This window comes from Caloenas nicobarica, chromosome 10 (assembly GCF_036013445.1).
Source record: "Caloenas nicobarica isolate bCalNic1 chromosome 10, bCalNic1.hap1, whole genome shotgun sequence".
Taxonomy (NCBI): domain Eukaryota; kingdom Metazoa; phylum Chordata; class Aves; order Columbiformes; family Columbidae; genus Caloenas; species Caloenas nicobarica.
In genome coordinates this window covers 16,029,738-16,048,640 of record NC_088254.1, presented here as the reverse complement: position 1 = coordinate 16,048,640, position 18,903 = coordinate 16,029,738, and the positions used below count along the sequence as shown (strand labels likewise).

General features: G+C 46.2%; 1 protein-coding gene across 5 annotated transcripts in view; it reads right to left on the bottom strand.

The window, feature by feature from the left end:
* Positions 1 to 1,547: 1,547 nt before the first annotated feature.
* NTRK3 (neurotrophic receptor tyrosine kinase 3) overlaps positions 1,548 to 18,903 on the bottom strand; it is a 212,321-nt gene continuing 194,965 nt past the window's right edge. For 4 of the 5 annotated variants that reach the window (XM_065641445.1, XM_065641443.1, XM_065641446.1 and 1 more), the window contains 2 exons: positions 4,608 to 4,766; positions 1,548 to 1,733 (listed from right to left, as the gene is read on the bottom strand). In XM_065641445.1, the coding sequence (XP_065497517.1) occupies positions 1,548 to 1,733; positions 4,608 to 4,766 (345 nt within the window). Of the gene's footprint in view, positions 1,734 to 4,607; positions 4,767 to 5,852; positions 5,877 to 18,903 lie in introns of all 5 variants that reach the window. The other variant, XM_065641444.1, reaches the window with a different exon arrangement.

The window sequence follows — 18,903 nt, the reverse complement described above, 5'->3', positions numbered from 1 at the left end:
TGAGCCGTCTGCTCCTGAAGGCACCTTCCCCCCCTCCTCCCAGGGCTGCCTGTGGAGCTATTCTTCAGCCTCTGCATTTCACAACAGCTCAAAGGCAGATGCATCAATCCTTTCATGGAATGGGGACGTGAGGAGAATGGCAAGGGGGGGCTGCAGGCAGGTGTCGGTAGGTTCCCAGCCATCTCAGAGGCCTTGTCCCCTTCCTTATCCCCCCCACCAGCTCATGACTGAGGCATGGGGCAGGGAAGGGGAAAAGGATGGGGAGGAAGAGTGGTGCGATGTGCTGACCCCATGGGCATGCCCAGCCAGGATGCAGGGAAGCTCCCAGCTGGCTGCACGCTGCAGCCTTCCCCCAATGCAGGGAGCAGGGATCCAACGCTGGCTGCTGAAGGTTTACACCAGGGACCAATGTGGCCCTGGTGCAGACAGCTGAGGGAGGGGGAGCAACCCCATGGCCGCTAGCAAGAGTGAAGGGTGGGAGGAAAAAAGAGGGATGGGTACAAGGGGGTTGTTCCTCCCAAAGTCGCCACTTGTGCTGGGCACCCCAGATGAGGGGCACGCCTGTCTTGCACATTGAAATGGGTTGAGGATGATTCAGGAATGGGTCTCCAGGACTCTCCTCGACTCCCTTGTGCAGCCGCTTCGGTCCCGCTGCCCTCCCGGCCGTGGCGCGGGGCAGGAGGGAGGTCTGGGTCCAGCCGGCTCGGGGTCTGCAGGAGGGCAGCTGGTTCCCAGTGTGTGTTTTACCCGTAGGTGCCACAATCCTTTTGACTGTGTGTTTGAAAGCCTTGAGTCTATACATTTAAGAATCAGCAAATTAGAAAAATTGTCCTGAAATGCTGGAGGGAGGAAAAAGGCAGGAAGGCAGAGAGGGATGGGGGAGGACTGAGAGGGAGGGAAAGGGCTGCTAAAAGAGAGTTCATCCAGGGGCACTGCCCTGGCTTTGCGCCCATCACCTGTGGGCTAGGAAGGAGGGAGGGAAGCAAGGACAAAAAAGGAGAATTGATTTCACACATTCAGTGCATATCATACAACCAGGGCAAGGCTTTCCTCCCGGGGCTCCTACCCGGGATGGCATCGCTGCTGTAGCCAGTCTAGCACCCTGCCCAGCAGCCCGAACCATTCTCACAGCAGGGTTACAATTCACTGCTTCATTGCTCGGGGAAAGATACCCTCTCCTTTCTTTTTTTTTTTTTTAATTATATATATCTTTTAAGTACTTTTTTCTCCCTCTTTTGTTTCTTTTTTTGTTTAAAGTCTTATAATTTTCTGTAACAGCAGCTTCGTTTTGTATTGGTGTGGAAGTTATATATAGAGAGATATCTATAAATATATATATAAGCCAAACTGCCTTACAGGTTGTTGTTTTGTAGGATTTTTGTTGGTTTCCTTTCTGTTTTGTTTTTTTTTTCAGTGTTGTATGTGTAGCAGGCACTTGAGTTTATATGAAGATGTTTGCTTGGGAGCTGAGGGGCAAAGGACTTGGGAGGGGGAGAGGGAGGGAAGGAGAGAAGGAAGGAGCAGGGACTTCAGACAAGTGGCCACTGCTAGCCAAGGATGTCCAGGTAGATTGGTGTGGCCTTGCCCAGAGCATGAAGGATCTTGTAGATCTCCTTGATGTTGAGCCTTTGCTGAGGTTCTCTCTGCCAGCAGCCCAACATGATGTCGTAAACCTCCTTGGGGCAGACTCTAGGCCTTTCCAAAACTCGGCCTTGGGTAATGCACTCAATGACCTGAAAGAAAGAAGAAAGGAGACATTGAACATCAGTCAGGTAGTTCCTGGAGATTGTCCTGCCCCAGCTACTTTTTGGCTGATGTGGTACCGCTTAGTGAATGGGAGTGCTGAGAAGCCAAGAAGTCTGCAGATCCTCAGTGCTCACCTGTTTGTGTGCTGTTAAAGATAATTTTACAGTGAAAATTTAGTCTTCATCTTCAGTCTTGCAGTTCCCAAAAACCTTTAATATTTGACACCTACCTACCTCAATGCACTCTCCAAACAGAAGGTCACAAACAAATGAAATGAAGTTTTAATTTATGTCAGTTTTCCTACTAACTGAAGAAGGCAAAAATCCTCAAACAAAAATAATATTTTGCAAAGCCGAAATAATATTTTTCTTCACTGAAAATCAAGAGTCCTTTCCATCACAAAACCCAAGAGAATTCTACAAGGGAGAGTTCAGAGCATCTTTTTCTACTTCTATTTCCAAGGGCAGCTTTGCCTCATTTTTGACATAGAAAAGCAGCTGAAAGAATGAAATTTCATCTCAAATCACAACTGTGATGGAGAAAAAAAAATTGCAGTGCTAACACTCTGTTCTGGGTCAGGATGGTGCTGCTAATGAGAGAAATACCTCTTGGACAGCATTGAAGTCTCTTCAGAGGGATGCCATTGGAAAGGCCTGCCCTAAGTGTCTGTTTGCGTTTTGTTCACCGGAGGAATGGATGCAAAGAGAAGGGGGGTTGTGATTTGTCAGAGAGCTGCTATTACCGTCTGGCCTCCCTGGTTAGAGTTGATGAGGCCCAGCATTGCTGTGAGTGACCTGCCACGGTCTGCAGATAAACACAGATCCCAAGCAGCGTGGTGAGGGAAGCCACCCAGCAAGGGGTGTTTGGAATTTATCATTTATGAACAGTAATGGGCCTGCCACACAGCTCAATGGATACTTAACGCTTTGTTGTTTGCATATAAATACAGAGGGGAGAGATTAGGACCTTCCGAAAGCCTGGCGAGTTAGATACAGCATGCAGAGCAGCCGTGACCTGTGGGAGGAGGCGAGTTATGGTTTCTGATAGGACATCCTGGACTTGCACAGGAGCCCTGTGTTGGGCCCTTTCTCTCCAGGACAAAGGAAGGGCATAGACTAAAGTTAATGGACTGGCTGAGGCTTTCAGATGATGTGGTGCCCTGCCTCATCCCTCTGCTCAGGCCAGGTCTCTCCCGGCCTCGAACAAACCTGCTAAAAATGCTCTGGGGGTATGAGGCCATGTGGATACCACAGGAGGGAGCGAGCATCCAGCCCTGCTGATGCCCGAACGCAACAATTGCAGTTCTTGGCCATCCTGGTGATGGCTCACAGTCCATCCCTGGAGCCTGGCACAGGCTCATTGATTCTGCCTTTTCCTGGAGCTCTGCAGATGTGGCCAGGCTGCTGCTGAGACTCGCTCTGATGCCTCACCATCCAGGAGCTGCTGGACGTGTCAGTCCCCTGCAACCACTCAGGTTTTGTCCATTACAACAAATGGTGAAAAATGAGCTCGGTGAGAGCTAATGTGGCTCCCTCCTGCCAGGACAGTGTGGCCTGGAGTGGGAGTCCTCAGCTCTCAGAAAGAAGTGGTACAGCAATAGGAAAGCGAAGGATGAGATTTTTCCATGAATGGTAGAAGAGCCAATACAGTTGTATCTGTGCAGATTTTAGCCAGCCCTCCTCCCTCAAGGTTAGGGGTGACTATTCACAGTCCTACTGCCCTGCAAAGGAAACTGAGGCAGAAAGCACAGGGACAGCTGAGCTGTTGTATTCCAGCATGCCCATCACCCCTGTACAAGCTACATGTGCTCATTTGTGTGTGTTTGTATTTACCCTCCCAGGGAAATGCAAGAGCAGCTCATTAAGTAGTGTGACAAATAACTTCTGTCGCTGTCGATTCCATTGTTTGTGTCTCTAAAATGTTTGCGTGTGCTACTTTGGGATATACAGTCAGGCCCCATTGAGCACACGAATGGGCAAGTATTAGAGCTGCAAAGCAACACCTTGGATTTGCCATCTCTGCAACTTGCTTAATTAAGGGATCTGTATCCAGAAAGCAGAAAATGCACATTTCTCATTACAAAAGGTGAAATTTCTGAAATCCATTAGATACACAGTGGGATAAAAATGTGCAAGGTTCCCACACACTGCTATGTCAATGCGTCTTGTTCCTCTTCTATAATACCCCCTGCTATTCTGAGCAAAAAATCTTCCAATGCATTTCTACTGATGTGCCTCAAACCTCAGCTCTGACACTCTGCTAATCCCAGCCAGCCTTCCCTCAACATTTTTACAGTACAGCCCTATACTGATGGGCTCCAACTTTTTCTATTCAAAGAAATAGCAAGAACAAACCAGCTCTTTGGGTTCCACCCCCAATGAACTGGGGCAAACCGTATAATAGATATCCCTAAAAGAAAAAGCCCCACACAACTGCACCACATGCTGTATAACAGGCTTCAAACTCTCATAAATTGAAGGCTGTAGTAAGAGCCTCAGCTATAAAGTGAGGGGAAAGAGAGCAGAGGAAATGCAGGGCATGACAATAACTTAGATCTCAGCAGTAATTTGGGTATCCCCAGTTCTGGCAGCACCCCAAGATTTTATCAGATGTGGCTGTTATGGAGGTATGTCAGGAACTTAGAAGGAGAGACTGAGGCTGAGCCAGTGCATGGTTTTGGCAGAGTCCTTTGGTTCCTGCATGTCTTAGTTTCCTCAGCTCTTAAATGAGATAATGACACTTCTCCCATGGTGAAGTAATGGGAGTGCCCAGTGGGGAACATCTATGTACAAACTGCAAGAAATCTGAAAAGGAGAGTAAAAAGTACAGTTTTCAGCTGAGTTGTCTCAGCACTGTTGTACCTCTGTGTTTGAGAGCTGAAACCAGGGCTGCTTCCCGTACGTGAAGATCTCCCAGAGGATCACCCCGAAGCTCCAGACGTCACTCTCTGTTGTGAACTTTCTGTACATGATGCTCTCCGGAGGCATCCAGCGGATAGGCAGCATGGTGTGTCCTCCAACCTGGGTGAGGGCAAAGGCACAAGGAATATGAGTGATGAGACTGAGGAAAGGGTCAGCCCTGACATGATGTGGACAAACTCAGGGCTTCCCTATGAGCTACATCAACAAGGAGCTGTGCAAAAGAGCTGGGCTGTCTGCTGCCTCCCTGACCGCCCATGGGCTTACCCACCAATCCCACCTGGTTAACATGATGGATAGGGAGTGAAATGCACCAAGATAAATGATGTCCTCTCCTCCCAAAATGGGATTGTAAAGAAATCAAATGACAAAATACCAAGAGCATACTCCAGCCCTGCAGTCTGATGAACCAGGAGGCCAAGAAGAAACACTGTTCAGCAAAAGTATGGAGTGTTGCAGGGCCACAGCGCACTGAGGCACCCACCAGAAGTACAGCGTGAGGTTTGTCTCTCTCCGGTAAGGTTTTTCTAAAAGTCCTGCACAGGCATCTGTCCACCACCTAATTGCATGAAAGATTTTTGTGCTCATAAAACTAAGCTGCAGGCTTTTTTAAAAGAGTGTTTTGAATATGTAAATGACTGCAGGACCGCACTGCAAACAGGCAGTCTGTTTGTAAAGAACAGGTTCTTACAGGCAGGGATATGCCCAGCATTTATTGGAGGCAGGAAAGCCAGCCCTTGGAAGAGTTTGGAAATGGAAGAGCCCATGGGCGAAGTCCCATTGGAGTACGCCAAGCCAGGGAAAAGCACTTTCTCAATCAGTGTCTATCCTTCTCTAAGGCACATTAATCCAGCAGGTAGATACATGCAAACAGTTTGAAAGCGGATGGATTTACCTTCAGACCCACTAGAGATTTCTAAAGAAGTATCTCTAAGCAGGGTAAGTTTTTATCTGTTCTGTCCTTCTACATAAGAAGCACCATCTGTGGGGAAATGGCTAATTGAGAAGACCAGCCGGTGCTGGAAGCAGTGTGGCTGCAAGTCTTCAGCGCTTGTTTCTCCTGAGAGTAAAGTGTCCGAGGTTTTAGTGGTGATGAGAAAGAATGCTTTTGTGGTGCTGCTTGGAAAACTGTCTGTCTCATTATGGACACCAAAAAAGCAAGCGCTAATAACTTTGTAGCGCCGCAACTGAATCAAACAGGCAGAAATCTCTCTGGTCCTGTGGCAGACCGGGGGAGAAGGTATCTGGTATTTAGTTTGTCAGCAGATGACTTGTGCTCGCTTGGATGAAAACATTTCTGGTACAAATAAAAGCTCTCCTCCAAGCTGCCAGAGGTTTCTTTGCCTGATTAAAGCAGAACTGGTGTGGGGAAGGGTCAGTCCAGAGACCGCAGTGCTCGGCAGCCAGAGGGACAGTGCTGGGGAGGTGTCTTGGAACAGGGTGTGACATGGGTATGATGCTTAGCAGGCCTTCTGCAAGGAGAGTGAGAGTCAGACTTATCTGGAGTTTGACAGAATTTGGACTTGCACTTGCAATGAGGTATTCAAGAGGTCTGCAGACCAGCCCTTTTTCTAACTCCGAAACAGACTCTCCCTCAAAAAAAGAGGAGTTTTAGAAGTCTCAGGAACATATTTCCTAAGTGCAGAGGCACTCAGAACTTTGATGCATGAAGATAAAAAGCCCATTGCAGCTTTACACCTCCTATTTAGAGATGACTTGGCTGGTGTGTTCCCAGCTTGCTGCTCTGAACTCCCAAGAATGTTCTCCTGTAATGGAAATGGAAATACGCTTTTCTTTGTTATTTTTGAAACCCTGGCTGCAATTTTAGCTCTTTCCTGCATTCCCAGCTTTTACAAGTTGTTTTCCCTTCTTGTGAAGGGCTCCAAGGAAATGTTATCAACAGAACTGGACATACATCAAACTTGATTGTTACAAAAACTGTTTTGTGCTAATGCTTATTTTGTTCGCCTTTAAGTAGCACTAACTCTTCACTTTTCCAGCAATCTTAAAATGATTACTTATTGCAAAGCTTTCTACATTTGTAATATCCTGAATCTTGCAGGATCATTTGAGAATACAGGTAGTACAACATATTGACAACACTTAATTCCCTTTTGCACAGGTCTTAGGGCAGTTTAGAAACTATGAACCAGGTCCTCAGCTTACACAAACAGTACTACAGCAGTATTGCGTGAATGGGAGGGCCCTGATTTACACCACTTGAGAACCTGGACCTGAAAGCAGAGCAGAGAAGTCAGTAGTCCCATATCAGTTCTAGTAAGCTAAAATAAAGTCAAGGTCTTTGGTCTCCTCTAGAAACATCCTGGTAAACAACTGTTAGTCAAGCAGCATGCACAGTCAACAGTTGTCCCAAGGACGTGATGATACAGTCTTGAGTTAGCTCAAATGGTGGTGTCCGGGGACTGCCAAAGCATTCATCTCATCCCTGTATGTCACGTGAGACATAGATTTTTACTAAAAATTAATCCAGTAATAAATTAATCCACTAAAAATTAATGCAGTAATTTTTTTTGGGGGGAGTGGGAAGGAGGACACCATAAGCAGTGCCCAGAAATGCGTGGATCCCAAAATATGGCTCCATAGATAAGAAGGTATTCTTTTGCAGAGATATTCTTTGCATCTCAAAGAGGGTATCACATTTTGGAAGCAAATGTTAAGTCTTGTACTTACTAGCTAGCTATAAGCAGAACAGGCATCAATTAAACTGTAGTATAAAACCACTATGATGTCTAGCCCAGCACATAAGGCTGACTATTACATTTTAAAGCATCATCTTTGACTATCCCTTACCGCTTCTGTTGCAAACTGATTAAGATTAAAATTCCCATTTCACAGGTGAGAAAACAGATGCAGGAAGGCAAGGAAATGCCCTGCTCTGAAGCTGTATGGCAAGTGAACACTAAGTCAAGTCTTCCTGGTCTGCAGTCAGCTGTACCCTGTTATTTGCTGATGAAGCAAAATGATTTAGAGCTGAGCACAGAGGGATTGTGCTACTGATGCCATAGGATGCAGTGTGTGTCCAGGGTGACAGAAATCCTTTGCATAATATGTAGTGGCTGTGATCTGTGTTACACCACTGTAGGCTTGCATGTGATTCCCATGGCTACATGCTACTTTTACAGGACCAGCCATTGCTTAAAATATAAAAGCAAAATTGTGCTATTAAATTGGGCTAAAAAGAAAAAAAATAAAGGATGCTATTTTTTTCTTTTGCAAAGCCAGTTTACATGGCTTGTCTTCGGAATGAATTGTTGTTGTGTCTTTAGAGAGAAGCTGAAAGTTTGTTTCAGTCAAGCCTCTGTTTGCTCAGAGCTGGGCTTGACAAGTTTCAGAAATAAATGATGATGCATGACTGATGCTTGCCAGGAGCATGCTACTTCCGAGTCTTTTCTAAAACAGTCATGTCACCTTCCCACCCCATCTTCCTCCATTCCTCTTGGGAGCTAGGGATGGGGGAGCCCAGCAGCCCAACCATCACACAGGTTCATCTTCTAAAGGCCCCTAAGGGTGAAACGTCCTCGCACAGCGGCATTGCAACATCTCTTCTGGGGACACTTCACAACCTGGAAGATGGATTTGCTTTCAAGCAAATAAGGCAAGTAAATCCTTTTCTGCTCCTCCCTTTACATCCTATGATGCTGCCAAGCTCGTCCTTTTTCCTTGTTATTTTAATGCTTCGTAGACCTGCAGACTGGCCTCTTTATCCCATTGTCGTGGCTGTCTAGCTTTGCTTGACATTTTTAGCTCTCTAACTTTCTCTCCCTAGATCAACTCCCCACACCCACACTGACATGTTATTCCCACTGCTTTGCTCTTTCAGTTTGCAGTACTATCCTGGTGATAAATAGAGCAATCAGTGCGTATCCTCTGAGCAGCCAAACTTTCCCTCTTCTGTCTCTATTTCAAGATCACAATATCACCTACTTGTTTCCATCCCTTCCTAATGGATACTCCCCAGTGCATGACCTGGTCTACAGCCACATGTTTCTGATACTCCTGGGCACCTGGCCTCTGCCCTGAAGCCTCATTACACATCCAAGCCCATAGACTTGGAGGATAACCAGCCACTCCCTTTGAGCGGCTTATTATTGTATTAGATATGAACCTCGGGGAGCCAGGGGAGGTTTGGGAAAGGCCAGCGTTAATGGCCATTAGGGAGAGAGATAATTACTTAATGCTAGTACAGCACTTTGACGATGTAAAGCTATAGAAGTAGTATATACAAGTAGTATTATAAGGCTCGAGATTTGTCTGCTACCAAGGAAAGCTGGTGTCTAGGGAAAAAAATTCTCCTTGTCCTAGCTTTCTGAATGACATACAGCTGATTAGGAAGGGAAAAATGACATGTTATCCCCAATGACTTTGACAGTACAGCAGCAGGTAGTGGAGCAGCAGTGTTCACCAAAGACTCTGCAATATATTCACAGTTTGGGTCACTAACAGACATATCACGGCAATCAAAACCAGAGTAGAACTGAAAAACCCTCATGAGAACTTTGGACTGGTGGGAATAGTAACACGTTAGAGGCAGTCTATGTGGGCAGCCCTGTTTTCCCCCTCCCAGCTCATATAACTAGCTGTAGGGCTGTAACCCAACGTAACATTCAGAGTGGAGCTACTGAGCCATCCCCTCCATGCTTGCAGCTGAAGGTTGCTTCACAGATCTCAGCTAAGAATGGAATTAGGTCTCAAGCATAATCTAAGGCTGTGTTTTATTTTCCTTTTTGTGCAGTTTCCTTCCCAACTTTGAAACAAAATTAAAAAAAAAATAAATCGGTGCTTTTGGTTTCCTGGGTCATTTGGCATTTGCTTTCCAAGGTCCTTTGACAACTTTCTTCCTGTTCCTGGCACACTTCAGGGAGGCTCTGCTCCTGCTCCTGCCTTGGGAGAGTCACAAGAACCACGATAGGCTTTTTCATATGGTGCAACATTATTTGAACTTCCCTTTTGTACAAGAAGCTGAAACATTTGAGTTTGTACAGAAGCACGCAGCAGCACTGGAGACCTTGGCGCCATTTCTTTTCAGGAAAAATCCACTCAGTGCTCCCTCGAATTGACCTAGTGATAAGACACACATGCTCCAATTGCTGTCTCTGTTCCTGATGCTGTAGGTAGCGATGACCTGGGATCTTCTTTAATTGCAGACCTGGCTGTCATCCCAGGCTGGGCTGCACCAGAACATATCTCCTTTAGACCTCAGCTCCAGGAGCTGGGCGATGCCTGGAAGATACTTAGCTCTGAACCTTCCCCCAGCAGCCAGATGTATGCCCCCATCAGGACACATTAATTACTGCTGCGGGCAGGATGTGTTATTCAGCAGTTCTGGACAGCCTTATATGAATAAGAGCTGCAGGTGGCTGGGTCACCTGAGAGGACACAAGGACAAAAAAAGAAAGCAATGCAAGCAAGAAGCAGGAAAAGCTTCTCTGGCCAAGTTGAGTTTTTGGGGAAAAAAAAAAACCAACCAAACAAAAACAAACAATGAACACCAAACAAAACTCCTGTAGATCACACCTTTTTGAGTTGAAGTTTGTCTCATCAGGTTGGGGCATATGAAGGTGGCTTCTCAGGGACGAGGCAAAGGGCAGTATGTGCTTATGGCTGGGGACCCAGTAAAAGATACTTCTTCCTTGCCTTCAGCACTAGATCCATTTGTCCATCAGATGTTCCAGTGTTTTGCCTGTGAGAGTCCTGACGGATTCCTGGGCACGTTTGCAAAGCAGACAGACTAACTCTGACATACCAGACAGAGCTGAGCTTTGCTGAATATTAGCTGTCCCACACTTCATAGTTTTAACTGTCACCTTACTAGGCTCTTGACTACCTAAGTAGTTTACATCAGAGGTAGCTGAATTTAAGTGCAAGTTGTGACTGGACGCGATTCCCAAGTACTTCAGCTGTAATTTCCTTTCAGCTTATCCAGAAAGAAAGGTGCTAGCTATATCTGAGATTGCACCATTGCTAGAATTACTTTGGCCTCAAAAAATCCCCAAGTGTTCCGACTGAAAGGCACCATGCGTTATGGCCATACCAGTCCCCAGGCTGAGCCTCTTCAAAGTAATTCAAATGTCGTCACTGCAAACTCCCAGCGCAGCACTATCCTTGCCTTCAGGTCTTGTGCCTTTGCTGTCCCTGATATCACAGCCAGTGCTGAACTTGAGCTTAAAAACAGTCAACAAAAAGCTTCCACCAAACATTTTGACTCACTTGACTTCTTGTGCAGCACTCCTCATGTGCCTACTCCACCTTCTGGGAACAGCAGATCTGATATTCTCCTAATCCTGACTCTGTACCCAACCTTTTCCTCTGTTGCAGGTTCCAGCAGTGCCACAGCATGGGGCTTGCTGCCGGCTCCCCTGCATGTCAGTGACTGAAAACATCCCACAGCAATTTGCAAGGGATCACAGGAGGGGTGTTTGGAGATTTATAGAACACACAAAACAACCTGCAGCTGTTTCTCTTACTTGTATGCAGCTGTGCTGGCTGTCCCAGCCTTACCCAAAGCAGGGGAGATGCAGATCACCTGCTGCCAGAGGGGAGAAGGTTGGACTTGCCCAGGGAGAGCACGGGGAAAGGAACCAAATATCCCTGTCATGAGGCCATATAAGGAACCAGATGGACTTGCTCAGGAGCAGGAAAGACTGACCAGGCAGGGTTAATGTGAAATTGAGAAGGGGGTGAGACCTTCCTGCTGTCGGTAGGACTGTTTGGCAAGGGACTGTTTGTTTCCCCCAGATGCACATACTGTGTTTAAACACGAGGCTAAAAATAAAGCCTGCCATTGACATTGTTTTTCCTTACTTCATTTAACAATCTAGTTGCTTTATGACCTGTAATTCTGAATCACGTTGGATCAAGCAGTGTAATTTGCAAGTAGGGACAGCGGCCTTTCTCCCTCTTCCCCTCATCTCTGCTCCACTGAGTGTGTTTTAATCCCACAGTTTTCAGCATTCCTAATGAGCCATTAACAAGCTGCCAATTACTTATGCAAATGAAAGGGGGCAGACATGGAGGGGTGGCTGTAGCTAGAGGTAAATTCTGCTACCTCAAAACGGCCTGAGATAAATCACTGCTGCTCTAAGAGCTGCCTGTACCCAAGAGTCCTCTCAGTTATATTATCTGCCATCTAAAAATGCCAGAGGTAATGCAGAGGATGGTTGAGAAAAGGGAAACAGAGGAGTAATCGCACATATATTTTTAATTATGTTTGCCAATAATCTATTTGGTGCGCTCCTTACTACAGTTCACCCCTCCCCTTTTCTTCCTAGACCTCAAAGCAGCAGCACCCACTGCTAGGAAAAGGCTACACAACCAACCTGCAGAGGAACAAAAGCCAGTTTCTCATTTTCTTACAAGTAAATACTCCAAAAGCCACAATCTCCAACACTGGGACATAAAATGTGAGGAACCCCAGGCATGCCTTATTCAGCTGGGGAGATGTGGGAGCAGAGGAACTGTAGTTTGCAAAGCACCTAGTAAAGAGGTCAGTGAGACCACAACCTGGTCCTAGCAGGTTTTTTTAGGACATGTCTGCTCAGAGACATGCAATACCCATGAAACAGCTCAGCTGACACCTGGTTCCAACTTCAAAGGAGATCTGTAGTCTGCAAAGACTGCAAGTACCAACAGAAATTGTCCATGACTGATCTGCATTATCATTTTGCAGTGAGCTGGTAATATTACAAGAAGTGTTTAATAGCTCGAAAGCTAATCAGGTAAAGGCTAAGTTAAACCATTATGATGCAAGAAATGTGTCCTTCAGGATTCTGCTCTTTTGGCACAGAGAGAATGAAAATCAGTTCAATTTCTGGCTTTGGGAAGTAGGAAGAAGTTTTGCCCAATACATCTTAACCTGGTGATACAAAAGCAAAGTCTCAAAATGGCCTGAGAAATGCAGCTTAGGAAACAGGACCAATAAAGCACTTGCATGTGCAATCCTTCTGTGCTAAAATGCTTTCAGATTGTTAGCTCATAATCTCCCTTTCCATCGTCCCTCTCTCGCTTTCCTGACAGTGACTCCCCTCTGTGTAACTGATAATGCTCCCTCTTTGTCTGCAGCCAGAGTCATTCCTGACTGACGACTACACATGATTTAGATAAGGCTCCATTACTTAACTTCTGGATGCGGGATAATCAGTTCAACTGCCTTGACATTAATCATAATAATATTCAAAATTCATTAGGCTAGATTGTTTGGAAATCTATTTCTTGTTAATGTCAGATTCACTGAGCACAGGCTTGGCAGCATACAGACAGAAATCTAATACAACACAAGGCATGGGAACTCCCTATAGAAGCCATCCCTTTCTTTACATGCAGCTGGACAATGATCTGGCAGCTCTTGCCTGGTTTGTCATTTGTGGATGTTGTTAAGTAGCAGTGAAACACCGTGAGCATGCTACCTCTTGGTTGTCCAAGTATCATCTATAGAAATATATAGCTGAACACAGAGTTTTTAAGGGGAAAAGCTGGATGCTCAGATATGCGCATGCAAATCTAAATAATACCTGTTGTATCGCAAAACTGGGCAGAAAACCCAGAGACTTTTATGTGCAGTCATGGTATGGAGGTACGAAAGTTGAAAGTTTTTTTAAAATAGAGATTTTCTCTTTGCTTTCCAGAAAACTTTAGTGTTTTACCAAGATTAAAAACTTTCGGGAATAAACTAGGTGAATCATTCCTTCTAGCCACTTTCCTGCAGGCCAATTGAGGACGGTTCCCAGTGGTGCATTTCCTAATGGTTTGTTTGGCCTGTTTAAGCATTTTGGGTGATGGTGCTTTCCTTCAGGTACGAGTTCTCACCCTCTAGTTGAACAGTGGTTCCTCAGCAGGAAAACATAGAATGACTTCAGAAGATGCATACACTTTCTCTCCTAATGAAGGCAATCCAGGCACAGATGGCACCTCAGACAAACACATTGCGAGCCGTGTTAAAATAAAGAGCTCATCATCGGAGGCTGCAGTGTCACACTCATCAGTGCTGGTGGGAAAGCTGTGCCAGCTCTGGCACTGAAGAATGGCGAGCTGCATTTCACCGCAGAGGCAAACCCCAACAAACCCCAGGTGAGTGAGGCCACTGTAGAGACACAGAGATTACATTATGCTAATGGATAAATTTCCTAAGACATCAAGTAGGGGAGGTTGTTCTGGACATACCATTCCCATGCCTGCCTGAAGCATCCCTGTCAAAAGACGGTGTGGCATGCAGAGGAGAGGCTGCAGATGGTGACAACAGCCAAAGAAGGACAGGAGCAGGAGAAGAGAGTGACTGCACCCATCTGGGTGGGCTGCGATGGGGGGAGCAGCAGCAGCGGCCCTGGGAAGTGGCAGAACTAAAACCAGCAATAGCCGCAACAGTGGCACATGCAGAACATGAGGCATGGCTTTGACTGTGGGATTCTGCTGGAAAACAAGCTAAACTTGAAAAATTGAAGAAACCAAGCATTTCCTCCTCTTCTACTTGAGCATTTTTTCACCTGAGACTTTCTGTGCACTGAAGTATCCTCCATTCTTTATCAAGTTTTCCAGCTGCCCTTGTTTAGGACAGAGTTGCTGGAGTCCCATGCATTTTAACCACTGTGTTAAAATTCTTCCTCCTTGCTTTGTTTAGCCAGGAGCATAAATAAATAAGCAAATCCACAAAACACAGGAACCTGGTTCCAAGATACCATTAGAGCCCTTGAGCACTAAGTGCCCATTGCAGATATTGCTGGTTGTCTTCTGCTCCCCTTCCTGCAGCCAGCCCAGTGAGCCTCACTGGGACCACTTCACAAACCCAGTACGCAATAGGACACATCTGACTGTTTTTTGCCATAATATAGGACTGCTTATAGATGGTCAGCTGTCTGAACTAGGTGAGTTTTCCTAGATGAGTCTCTAGACACCAGCTCTCCATTAGGGTTAGCCACAAGAGGAAGAACAGAAGGAGAAAGTGAGTCTAAAGAAACCACTAATGTTCTGCAGTGTCTGAGAGGATGGATGACCCCTACAGACATATGCTGAGCAGACAGGACAGTCCTCAATTATGTCATTGCTGGAGCATTTACTTCAAGGAGAAACGTGACTGCAAATGCTGGGCTTAAAGCCTTGGCTGGTTTTGCTGCATCTGGATAAGCTGCTCTAGTCCAAAAGCGTATGTGTATGCAGCATGCACGGGCAATGACACACGTCTGCGCATGAAACAGCTTTACAGCCCAAAGAGCAGAGCTGAAAAAAAACCCCTGTTCTATTTAATTTTGCCCTCATTCCTTTGTCAGTGAGGGCCCTAAAGGATTTGCTAAGGTATTGATGGGTGCCAATTCAAACACCCCGGTGGACAACCCACAGCCTCCCTCAGGAAATCACAAGCAAATCTTGCCTACACGATGAAAATTTCCTGCTTTCCCCAGCCTCATCCTCACCACATTATCCCTTCTTCAAACTTCTATATACTAATATGTCGCTCAAGGTTTTCTAGCTTTCAGACTCACAACTTTGTAAATGTTTGCCATCAGGTAGCACATCTCTCCACTCTGGTCATTCTTTAGACAAACTATTTACATACACCTCTTTCTAGCCTCAGCAATCAATTGCTTCACACTGTCTTTGTTTCTGCTGCACCACTCCAGAAGCTGTTGACCTTATGGATACTCTTTGTGGGGCTGAGTCAGGACATGTGGCTGTGTAATAAAAGAGTATTTAAAGTAACGATTTGCTCTTTGACTTGGGTCATGGATGGCTTCACAAGAGCATTTGTTTCATTGGCACATGGAAAACCGCAAGCTTGCTGCGGAGCTGCTACCCCAAAAAGAACTGTGTGTGGTTCAAAGAGGACAGGGTTTATAAAGACAAAATGCAACATGGCCTGGGGCTGGCACAATCTCACTTTACAGCGGTACTGCTGTATATTGATCAGAACTGACTTGGTGCTTTATTAGCCACCCAAGAGGTGCAATGAGCTGCTACTGGAATTTGTGCTTAATAATCAAAGGCATTTGTCATTCTTCAAAAATGCTCCATGAGTGGGCGTTTGATGCGGGTGCACATGAAAAATGAAGGATGGCGATCTGGAGCAAGAGGCAGGGAGGCAGCAGGCATGGGTAGGGTGTCCTGCTGCCCACCCCTCATCCTGACTCCCAGGACATCCCCACTGGGACATCCCACATGGTCCCACAGACACCATCCCACGGGGCAGGACCCAGCAGCCATGCAGCTCTGTGGCTTGGCAGATTTCTTCCCCGGTCACAAATCTCTTCCTGATGAAGCTTGAAAAGCAGGAGCTGTTGCTGACGTTCAGTCCCAGCCCCCTGGCACTCGTAGCTCCCTTAAAGCCCTCCTTTCTGTTTTGTCTTCCCTGCATTTCCTAAACAAACTGCTCTCTTTTTGGCTTTCTTTCTTCCCTCTCTCTCACTGACAGGTAAAGGTGGCCTTGCTGCCCTCTCACTGCACCTCCCCTAGCTTGAATTTTAAACTATTTAACAGCTTTAAATGTACCTAATGAGGTTTCAGTCTGCACTTCGCTGACATCCCTCTGCTTCTCTGACACCGGGAAGAAGAGTGGTTTGGAAACCTACTGCAGACTTCCCTGCGTTGGAGGTCTAATTACACGGTAACTGGTGACCTTGTAAGTACAGGGTAATCTGCTGTGTAATACCAGGGTAAATTATCCCAGTACTTCTGACTTTTCCACTGCAGCCTTCTGCAGAGATGGCAATATAGCTGGTTAAATGGTAATTAATCTTTGAACCACTTGACACTTGCCCAAGCTGGAGTAACCAGCAGGATCCCACTGGCTCTGTGTGGAGCAAGGGACCAGTACCTGGTGTCACCTGGCCAAAGCAGTGGCCACTTTGTCACCCAGCCTCTGGCAGATGCCAGCTGCCTGGGGCAGCAAGTATGGGCTGCTTTCTCAGCCCTGGATGTGGCTGCCTCCTGCCTGCCCTGTGTTAGGCATCACTTATTCAGAGGGACACATGCAGAGACATCCCCAGAGGACAAAGGCACCAGGGAGATGTGGATGCCCAAAGGGAACAGGCACCCACTCTGTGTTAGCAGGATGGGGCCAGAGGTTCAGAGCAGCTCATCCATGATGAGGGTGAGTTGTCTGGAGCGCTTCCTTACCCTCACCATGAGGGAGATACATGAGGACAGCACCCGCGCTTTCCTCTGAAACCTTCTGAACCAGCCAGGCACAGCCCCAAGCATTCACCCTGCAAAACTCCAGGAAAACCAGCCCTGAGATTCTCTTTCTCCCTCCCTGCCGTGAAGATGCACTTTGTTCCCTCCCACGCTGACAGTCTGTTGCCCTGGGGCTGGGGGCTCCTTCTCTGACCCCTGGCACCTTTATGGCAACGAAATATATTTGCATACATTTTAGACTTACTGACATTGTTCCCTCTAGAGACCTTCAGGTTTTTATAGCAACCATGGTAATGATTTTCAGATCATAGACTAATAAAATATTTTAATTTGTTGGTAACGTTAACTTGGGCACTGTATGATTCTTATGACATTTAAATAGTACTTAAAAAGAAGGGGGGGCGGGGGGGTTGGCAGTTCTGAGTGCATTTCTTTTCCAAACAGCACTGAAATAGAAAGCCAAAATCCCACACGCTGGTACGGAGATCAGCTCTGACACCTCCCCTCCGTGCCTGTTTCACTTGAATACCTGCCAAGTTAAATAAGCAAACATGAGATTGTGGTGTCCTAGTTGCAAACCTGTTCTCATCGAGAGAACCTTCCTCCCCTTAGTCATTCGATGATCATGCTGCACAGCAGCGACCTGATCTAAGCCTGTACAGCTCCGTGTGCCATTGCCCTCCATGGGCTGGGCCACAACTAATGGATGCTGCAATAGAGAACACAAGAGCTCTTGCACCTCTGTCCATACTAACCTATTTCTTTCCCCCCTCATTCATTGCACACTTGGATTAACTAACCAGACAAGACTGTAAAGCAAGCAAGTCATGGGTCTAGATCATCCCATCATTTCCACGCCATGCAACATACACTGTGTGCCACAAGGCAGAGTCCTGCACCAGCCCCTTTCCTCTAGCTGGGCAGCAATTGCTTGGTTTGGGGTGGGTAAGACTGCACCGAATGAAGCAGGGGCATTTCAGAGGAGGAAAGTTGCCCTTGCAGGTCTACAGGATGATATGGCTGATAGCTCTGTGCTTCGTTTCCTAACCTGTGAAATGGGGCAGTGCAACTCACTGACTTCTCAAAGATGCTGTGCAGGTAATGGCTTGCACAGTAAAGCAATAAATGGCATGGAAAAGCCTGCCAAGAAAGGGAAGAATAGTCAAATGTTTAGCTCAGGGTTAGTTATACCCGGCAAAAGAGACAGAAGGTTACACAATGAATATTATTGAGAAGAATAGCAAAGAAGTTCCTTTGTTCTGTGAGTACTTTTGCTTGTACATCAACTGGATCACACAAGATTAACGGCAGGTGATTATAAAAAGTCTGTACTACAAGGCAGAGGCAAGTGTGAGCTCGGGCCTCCCCGTTATCATTACATGACCTTGCACGTTCCCTTTTGCAACCTCAGCATTTTCAGTGGATAGGATTTCTAGGTGGTTATTTTAAGAAAACTGTGTTAAATTTCTTGCTTCTGTGCCAAGTACCTGCTGTTTAAAAAACGGGCCATGACTAAGCAGAGACTGGAAATTAGAAGCAACTACAAGTTAAAGCAATGAGATTCTGGGACTGTCTTCCCTTAGGAGCACATTTAATAGTGGTGCTTGATTATGAAAAGGGTAAATCTGATGTGATTGATGCAACAGAGGATTGGATTTGATGATCCAGGGAATCCCTTCCAGCCCTCTCTACTCCTAATGAATTTATTTTTTGAGGGGGAGGATGCAGCGCTCTACTGATGCATACAATGGTGAAGCGTGTCGATACCTGCTGATGGCCAGTGAGTCTGCATCCCTCAATTTAACCACTTCCCATCACCAAGAAGGTGGAGCAGGTCTCTCCCCTGGTTCTGCCCATTCTGAACAAACAAAGCAGAGGTGGGTCCAAGGATCCTACCTGCTTCTCTCTGCATTTTCCAGCTACTGAGGACTTCCAAAATTCACTTTCCTTGAACCAGTACCGCAAATGTCTCAGCTCACAGATTCTGTGTGAATTTCTAAAGTACTTACCTGTCTTCCAACACCATAATGACTCTGTCTCTTTGCAAACTTTTTTTCATGGAAATCTCCTTGGTGAAGATGAGCAGGGATCATCTTTTAAC